At 39.0% G+C, this 9,465-nt stretch overlaps 2 protein-coding genes across 2 annotated transcripts; one reads left to right on the forward strand and one right to left on the reverse strand.

Annotated features, from left to right (window-relative positions):
* Positions 1–793: 793 nt before the first annotated feature.
* Positions 794–4,568, reverse strand: LOC149101131 (uncharacterized). The gene is made up of 2 exons (XM_089276355.1): positions 3,210–4,568; positions 794–2,811 (listed from the first exon to the last, which is right to left on the reverse strand). Exons 1-2 carry the CDS (start codon positions 3,595–3,597, stop codon positions 2,504–2,506), a joined length of 696 nt encoding a protein of 231 aa, XP_089132481.1. The 5' UTR covers positions 3,598–4,568; the 3' UTR covers positions 794–2,503.
* Positions 4,569–7,293: 2,725 nt separating this feature from the next.
* Positions 7,294–9,465, forward strand: LOC110060495 (galanin receptor type 1-like). Its single transcript, XM_020767277.2, has one exon. It carries the CDS (start codon positions 7,547–7,549, stop codon positions 9,050–9,052), a length of 1,506 nt encoding a protein of 501 aa, XP_020622936.2. The 5' UTR covers positions 7,294–7,546; the 3' UTR covers positions 9,053–9,465.

The raw sequence follows: 9,465 nt of genomic DNA on the forward strand, positions 1-9,465 counted from the left end.
GTCCATAGTTAATAACCGTCCTATCGCTGCTGTTTCAGATGATCCTGATGATTGCTCAGCGCTGACGCCCAACCATTTTCTCCAGCAGAGAGCTACTCAACTTCCACCCGGAGTATTTGTGAATGAAGATCCGTTCTCCAGAAAGCGGTGAAGAATGTTACAATTCCTCGCCGATCACTACTGGAAGAGATGCCGTGGGTACGAGAATACATGCCAACTCTTCAGAGAAGAACGAAATGGGTCAAGTCAAGACGAAATGTGCAGATTGGCCACCTAGTACTTCTAGCAGAAGATAAGATAGTCCGCAACAGATGGCCTATGGACCGAGTGGTAGAAGTGTTCACCGGAGAAGACGGCGGAGTACGATCTTCCCCAGCCAAGACAGCAAGCGCAGCCGTTATGTCGTGTCTTTTCCCGCCAATAATATTTCTTTGTTTCTTTCTGTCACGTGATCTTTTAGATTTTGAGAGTTAAGTTACGAAATTTTAAGCTTTTCTATTCTCGTCCTTTTGAGGAGTTGTTTTGAAGTATTTTCGAACTTAAGAGGCTGTCCGTGTAAGAACCGACCACTCGATTTTCGGCCGAAAACAGAATTTCTTCAAATTTTCTGTGTGAGACAGCTAGTCCATATGATAAATAAAAATAGCAATAGTTTGGCTTTAAGTGCTTTTTTTTCAATATTTCTGGCGACGATTTCCGAGTAGATCCAAAACCGTAAAAACCGTTCTGTTTCGAGTCAAATTTAGGCGTTGCGCTGAAGGAGCTGAAAATTTCCACTTTTAATCAAATACAATAAAACTTACAGATAATTTTATTTCATGTTTTTTCTTTCGATTAACGGTAAAATATTTAAAATCGGGCACAAGAAAAATTAATTATGATTTTTTGAAAATGCCATACAGAGAGCCTTCGCAAAATTTTAGCGGGCATGCTGCTGGTTGAAGGAGTGTTTCTCAAAAGTATAACGTGATCTGGAGCCCTGACCAATATCCATGTTTAGTACTAGGGCTAGTGTACCGGGAACAGGAAAAAAAACTTTGGGCACTAACCTTTTGGAACTACAGGAGTACGATCAACATAGCTAAGATTCAGTCGCGAAAGCTTGCGTGACACAATTTCGCACCGATTATTGTTCCTAAGTTTCCCACATAAATTCTTAAGTTTCCCGCGTGAAATATTAGTTCGAAGCAAATATTCTTAAAACGTGCTTTTTGCGCTGGAAAGGGCATGAAAAGCCTTCAATTCACGAAATATTTTTCCAATTGGGAGTTTATAATCTAAAATGAGCGGCTGCGGTTTAAGTTATCTTCTGTCTGGCCTAAAAGCTGTTTATAAAATTCAGTTAAATAATTAAGGTTTGGACTATATGTAAAAGGACACTCATATTTGACAACTAGAACCGTTAATCATATAATTTAATGCCTAGAAAGGAAAAATTATTGTTCACTAGTGTACTTCAGCCGTAGCGAGAATCTAAAGAAAATGTAGATTTCAGTCGTCTACATTGTAGCACGCTAGACTGTCTAAGTTATTTTTAGCATGTCACGGTCATTCTTACCGCGTTGTTTTAAAGTTGCAATAACAATGACTGCATGATTTTCATGCTGAATTATACGCTTTCTATCTTTGGCTTCGTTTTCTTTGAAATAGCGTTTATCTCTTAATACCAGCATTGTTGGTTAAGTAATTCTCTTCAGCGAATTCAATCTATGCAAATTTGGTGCAGGTTTACTGACACCGCGATGTGTCAATAGGGAGTTCATAGTTCCTGCGAGCAAAAACACAAAACAAAAAGAACAGAATGGGCGCCTGGAATTCAATGTTCATTCTACTCGCTGTGTTTCCGATGGCGTGCAAGAAGGCAAATAAAGTTGACAGTGCTACTAGTTTAACACAGCTGCACAAAGTTCTACGATTCCCCACAATATATTTACAATTATTTCACGCTGTTAAAACCATTTTCGTTCACTTAGTTCAATAAAAAGAAAAAAAAATTGTTAAGCCGTATTTACAACGCCCAATACATTGTGAAGAAGAAATTTTGTGAACTTGTTTTCCTAACGGCGATATTCGCATCCTTATAAGAATTTGGATAGGTAAACTACCAAATTCTTTTTCCGATCTTTTGAGTATCTCCTTCAGCATAACTACACTGAAACTGTCTAGTTTCTCGTCTCGTGAGAGGTCGCACAGGCAGTAGGAATCATAGCAGATTGGATGTCTAGGACTGACTTGGGCGGCTACATTCTTCAGTACCCCATGCCTTTCTTGCTCTTCCTCCTCTGCCTACACGTCCTCTATCTGCATCTCTTGGTTCCCCTGCCTTCTATATACATGTGGCCGCCAGTCTCGAGAAGAAGCCTTGCACTTGACTCTTCATTAGCCAGTCTTTTCTTTCAAACATCCGCGAACCATCTGGTTTCCTCAGTGTTCTCATGTCTGCAGCCACTTTTTCCGGGATCTGCTTTGTTGCCAGTTCTCTCTCCGAGGTCGAATTTCGTGGTTATAGGTACTGTTTAACCTCATCTGTAAACCGCACAGCTTGACTTCGAGGCTTGTATAAAGCCCTGCCAAGCTGTAAGTCACTACAAGAACCAGAAGCTTCATTTTTGTCACGTTGCTCATCGCTATGTACCACAAGTGCGCGGCAGGTTTCCTCGTTGTTGTCAACAGTAAGGGATTTCTCGGCCCAGTCTCTTCTGAGTTTGTCATACACTGTTGCGAAGCCCCCGCGTACTTGGTGGTGTTCGCCAACATCAAGATGACTCTCAAGATCACTGAATTTCTTAAACACCATCTGACATCTGACATCTGACATCCATCAAAAATGAATGTTAATAAACTTCCACATAAGGGTTGGTAAAATACCTTGAATCTGCGGTATGAAGATCACACGATTACACACCACGCACACATGCCCCCATCCAAAACGAAAAAACTCGTAAACCCTGACCAACCAGCCGGAAGTTGTATTGCTAAGCAGCTTTGTAAAGAAATGAGCAAGTTTTGTTAATGTTGTTGTTTTGAATTTTGTGTAATATTCATATTCAGAACAAACCATATTTCATTGCGGCAGGGTGTCCGATAATCTCCCAAACCGCACTCGTGAAATGACTCATGAGAAAATGAAGTCTGTATTACCGTTAAGGCACTCAAACGTAAACAATATGCAGTGGTTACAAAATAAAATCTTCAAAGTTAAAACTTACGCGAACCAACGGGTGTAGCTTTTCCAAAGATGTTTTTAATTTCCCTGGCTAACTTGAAATGAATTACATGGGTTCCAGTCACCGCCGTTTTCTTGCCATGATGTTTTGGATACTGGCAGGTCTTAGGGGTTTGCCAGTACTTTCCCAGGGTAAAACGATGAGCTGGACAAACCGTCATATTTTTAACCTGTTCTTCTGTGAGCTCTAGAAGACCTGCTCTTGCCAGGATTAGATCCTTCTCACAAACATTTTGCCTTGACAGGTGGTGAGTTGGAAGATGCGAACTGATATCGCCGTCACAGCTGTTTAGGGCTACACATTCTGTAAATCCACGACTACTTCCGCACGTGCCACTTGTAACTGCTGAGAAGGAACACAATGCTGCCATTGCAAACAGCAAAAACGACGCAAAGCGCAAAAAATAAATTCGTTATCTCTTGCGTAAACTGAGTAAAACGCTCTCGACGTCAGACTTCTACAGTTTGCATAATTCAATTTTAGCACAAAGGGCTACGCAAAAATAGCAACACGAAAAAAAAAGAATGTTGAATAAAAAAGGCAAAGCTTCCAAGCCATTTGTAAAATCAAATATCAACAGTAAAATCATTTATTTCTCAAGTATCCAGGATTGGTATTGCTTTTTAACGCGCAATGCAAAATAAGCAAAAAGTGGATAAGGAGAGCCGCCAAAATAACTTTGACATTCCAGCGGCCGACTGAAATCGACATCTTATCTGTACATCTGAGGTACATTCGCGGTACACTATTATTTTTTTTTCTTGGCAATAATCATATGACAAACACTTTTACTTCTTAAATATGTTTAATATGGAATTTCTGTATAGTCCAAGGCCTGTGATGATCCAATTTCAGCAATTGTGTTTAGGCGAAACTTAAGGCAACTCACGCCGCAGCAGTTAGCTAATAAATTCCCAATTTTGGAGGAATCTTTGGTGAATTTAAGGCTATTCATGCCTTATCCCGAACAAAGAGTACGTTTTGAAAATAATTGCTTCAAGGTAATATTATTTTATGCGGGAAACTTAAGAATTTATGTGGGAAACTTAGGAACAATAATCGGTGCAAAACTGTGTCACGCAAGCTTTCGCGTCTGAATATTAACTATGATGATCGTACTCCTGTAGTTCCAAAAGGTTAGTGCCCAAAGTTTTTTTCCCTGTTCCCGGTACACTAGCCCTAGTACTAAACATGGATATTGGTCAGGGCTCCAGATCACGTTATACTTTTGAGAAACACTCCTTCAACCAGTAGTATGCTCGCTAAAATTTTGCAAAGGCCTTCTGTGGGGCATTTTCAAAAAATCATAATTAATTTTTTTTGCGCCCGATTTTAAATATTTTACCGGTTTTTACGGTTTTGGACCGTACTCGGAAATCGTCGCCAGAAATATTGAAAAATAGCACTTAAAGCCAAACTATTGCTATTTTTATTTATCATATGGACTAGCTGTCTCACACAGAAAATTTGAAGAAATTCTGTTTTCGGCCGAAAATCGAGTGGTCGGTTCTTACACGGACAGCCTCTTAACTGTTGCGGCTGCACGGTTGTTTTTGAATCGAATAAGCATAGGCTGAGTAGTCTGCTTGTGGAGCGCTGAATGGACCGATCGATGATAATAAAGAACGACAAAGAACTAGAGGTTTGTGACTGTTCTCGTGTTTTGCATTTACATACATCACATCAGGGGGAGGTCAGATCGTCACTCGTTAAGCTAAAATAACAAAGTTTCCTCCGGCATCTGTCCCACAGATGCCGAAAATAAACACAAAGTATGCTTTGATGTTCAGTCACTGAGCTGTAACGTACCCTGAACATTTTTAACAGAAACAAAATCTCTTTCGTGTATTTTCCTTCCACTAGGAATACTTTTGTTGTTTTAACCCTCGGTAACATCTAGGACGGAAGTTGAAAAGTAAACATACGTCATATCAGATATTCAACATAAGAGTATCGTTAAATTGATCGCAGATGGTAATGATAGCAGCGTGGGAGATTTATAGCGGCAAAAGCTTGCGGTCTGCATTAACAACTAATTCGCAGAGTGCCTTTTCAAGTTATTTGTATGTGTATGAGACCGGCATATTGCCTAACCCATATTCGGCTGAAAAGTCCTCAAAACGCATTATTACCTTGGTGTGTTGACGCCAGAACGCTTGTTTTATTGCGTATAAAATTCTCTCTTTAGAAATAGCGAACATCGACAGTATGTCCTCGAAAGAAGAAAAAGATCCTTATTTTTGATGACACTGTACATGATTGACTTTAATTTGTTTACGTTTACAATACAAAGTTATTTTTTTACTCTTTAGAATATCAAGTTCCTTACTTCAGAATCCCATTATAGACATATTTTATGGACATCGGCTCAACTCAAGAACACGGGAAGCAACTTCAAGGGTCACAAAACCAGGCCCTACCCAAAAAGTTAGCTTCTCAACGGATATATAACCCATCTTAAGAAATGTTTTTGTTTTAAAGCCAGGTTCCTGCTTTCTATGCCCTTTCGAATTCTTTCCCAGACTTAACCAAGATCTTTCCTTTGTGGTACCTTTGTAATACGTTGTAATTATAGTAGTTTTTTACCTTTGTAAAATATGATTATGTGTTTCTCTCTAAAAACTCCTTTGAGTCTCAGTATTTCAAGCTTTAAAATGAAGCGGACTTAACATGCAGCTAACACGAAGCCAGTACAGTGATCATAGTGACAGTCAACTTTTAAATGTTCCTAATTAATTAGTTCTTTATTTCTCATTACGTTTTATGCCTAATTGTGTATTATGTATGGAATTTCGCAGTGTTTGTTAGCTTTTATTGGTTTGCATTGCTTGTATTCGTTGCCTTGTCCAGTAGTTGATTCAAAGTTTGCTTTATGTCTCTTCTGTGAGTCTCCACAGTTTATTTTGGCAAAACACAATGTTGGCAATTTAGTCGTGAATTAGAACTTGAAATTAAGCCTACACAAAGAATCAGTAAAAAGTGAAGTGCGACAAAGGGGTTATGTTCCCTTTTACAGTATAGCTCATTTATCATCAATCATAAAAAAAACAAAAACAAAATAGGAATGATATATGTCATCTGTTCTCAGCCTGTTACCGATTCAATTCCAGAGGATCAAAATTCCACTGAAAATTAAAATGCCTCAGCGTTTGTCGAATAAAACTTTCCTCTGTTTTGTGGTACATTTGATATAATGCAGGTGGAATTTCAAATCCTTAATAGACGCACCAATGTTTATAAATAATTTAAAAGAAACCTTTTAAAGTGGGGAAACATGTTGTTTGGATGGAACAGTAATGAAAAACTTGACATCCACGGCTCGTAGAAACATTTCCGTGACTGAAAGCCATAAAACTAAATTAAAATTTGCCTGAGACTCATGAGTAAAAATAGCACAAGAATTAGCAGAGATTATCGATGTTATAACTGTTATCCCTAGTGCATCACGCAAGCCGTCATTAAGCTTCAAGTTGGAAAATCATAGTGATTATAAAACAGATGAGTAATACAACAATTAAGTGAAGGATGCTACTTCTTTCACTCAGAAAAAGATTAAGGTGTATGAGTCAGCCGAAGAATTTAGAACACTACGTCCACCTCATAAACCAAAGGTCGCAGTGTTACAAGTTGACTTTTTCTCAACTTAAAGACCTTCTTAGTAATATAAACCAAACCCATAAAACCCTTGACGGTATTAAACCTTGCGTGCGCTAAAGGCATTATAACAGCAGTATTTGTTTAAACTACTATTTTCTCTTTTAAGACTCCAGTTGTTTCTTAATTTAACGTTGAATTTCTATTGGAAAAGATTAAAATCACTTGGATGCGATTTACCTCAAGGAGTCTGTTATCGCCTTAACAAATAGTTTAAAGATTCCCAGGAAAAGCTCAACAGAACTTTCTCAACAGGGACAATTCGATGCACCTTTATACAAGAAGCGACAAGGAAGCTGGAGGTCAACTTGTTTCCTGTCGCGTAAATTGAGTCCCCGCAGAGCAATTGTATAAATAGAAATGACGAACTCATTTAGCACAATGTCACTTGGATAATCTCGGGTGGGCATCTAAAAACGAGACTCTGGCACGCATTCATGAACATGCGTGATACCCACTCGAGATTGGAGATTAAAGCGGAGACGTGGGCTTAAAAGATACCTTTTTCCTAAAATTCTAATTTGTTTGGACAGATTGCAATCGTCAATCAAGTCAAACGGTAACTCCGCCTTCAGATAAAAGGTGAATTTTTATTTTCATATCTTGAAAAGTTAGTTGAGCTATTCAGAATCACTGCGTTGGTGGTTTCCACGAATTATCGCGACATGAACGAAAACGTAACTCTCGAAAGAAATGGAAGTGTTCCAACTGTAATGCCAGATGAAGCACAAGGAGAATCGACGGGCTTCAAGATCACAAAGATCTGTTTTTATTTTCTTATCCTTTCTGCGAGCACCTTCGGGAACAGCATGGTCGCGCACATAATCAACAACACCAGAAAAATGCGCACCGCGTCCAATTTTCTGATCTTGAATTTGGCCATTTGTGATTTGGTGACGCCGTTGATAAGCATTGTGTTTGATTTTGTCCTGGAAGAAAACAACTACGAATGGATTTACGGAGGAGCCATGTGCAAAGTTTTATGGCCAGCGCAAACTTATTTCACTTGTGCATCTTCTCTGACTCTCGCAGCGATATCATTAGACCGTTACCGAATTATAATGCACCCGTTCAAGATACGACTGTCTATGAGACAAATTTGCATCTTGATCTGCCTGGTTCACGTTTTTTCGCTTGTGGCGGTGACTCCGTACGGATATGTTCTGGCACTCACAAACGGGTCCTGTGAGGAGAACTGGCCCAAATTTACCTACAGACAAGCCTATACTTTTTTCTTGTTTCTCGTTCAATATGGATTACCACTAATTTTCATGATAGTTATGTACACCTTGGCTGTCCGCGCCCTTTGTAACACTTCGGCACGAACACGCGCGAATTCCATCAGCGCCAACTCAGCGCGCTTCATCGTCAAGAAACTTAAAAGTGACGTTAAGAAAAGAAAAACGCAGCGAGTACTTAGATCCAATTCTGTGTTTAAAAGGCTCGGCGTTCTCAGAACCCGGAGTATCTGGAGCACTCCAAATGCAAAAGCGACGAAGATGTTTATGGTCGTCGTTGTCGTGTTTGCTATCTTTATGTTTCCGAACCAAGTCGTGTGGTTATGGGCGGATTTTGGCGGAGGTATTAACAGCCCAAATTTCACCAAACTTTCCATCATCTGCTGGTTGTTTACATACACCAACTGCGTAGTTAATCCCGTCATATTTGGAGTCTTCAGCAAAGATTTTCGCAAAGGATTCAAGAGAATTTTTAAGAGCATTATCTGCTGCGAGAGATCCGCTTTGAAGGACAGTACTGAGCGATTACAGTTTCAAAGCATAACAAAAACTGGATCCGACTCAACAGAGTCAAATACAGTGGATTGCGAGAAGTATAGAAAAGACAGCAACTTAACATTTCTTTCTATTCAAGTCGGTGAACAAACAACAGGATTACAAGCCAAATCGGACAAACAGTTTCAAGAAAAGATAACGAATATAAATGGACTTCCTTTGCAAAAGACTGAATTTTTTAGCACTGGTCACGAAAAACCGCAACAGTCGATTACAAGTATGTTAATTAGTTTTAAGCCCGAAGGCGAATCGAGACATCTAAATGATGGCCATTTAAGAATGAACTATGTTAGACAATGGAATGCTTTACCCCACTCCATTTCATGCTCTGAAACTTTGAAAAATGCACTCAACAGCTCGCGAGAAACTTACTGCTAGAAATGAGCGCTTCCATTAAGGACTCCAAACTTTCAGTCTTGCCATACAATTAATATAACACGGGGTCAGAGTTGGCGACTACTGGGTCGAAAACGTGAATATAGAGGAAATTTTGGTATTCTTCGTGTATATATTGTAATTTCACTGTTGGTTGCATAACCCACGCTGCTTCACTTTGTATAGAGCAGCATAAAAAGGCCCTTCTTTGTTCACTAAGTAGTTGTAAAATCATTATCAAAACATGTTGTTTCAATACACACATTGCTTATTAAACTATACATCTTTTTAATATACATTGTTTGATCAAGAATCACGAAAGCTAGCGAAATCAGGATTTTCTAAGCGTTAAAAAGATAAAATAGGTTTAACTGAGGTGAATATTACATTAAAAAGTTGATCTGAAACGACAACAA

The sequence above is a fragment of the Orbicella faveolata genome, unplaced genomic scaffold (genome assembly GCF_042242905.1).
Source record: "Orbicella faveolata isolate gen_17 unplaced genomic scaffold, um_ofav_v1 contig_4, whole genome shotgun sequence".
NCBI lineage: Eukaryota > Metazoa > Cnidaria > Anthozoa > Scleractinia > Merulinidae > Orbicella > Orbicella faveolata.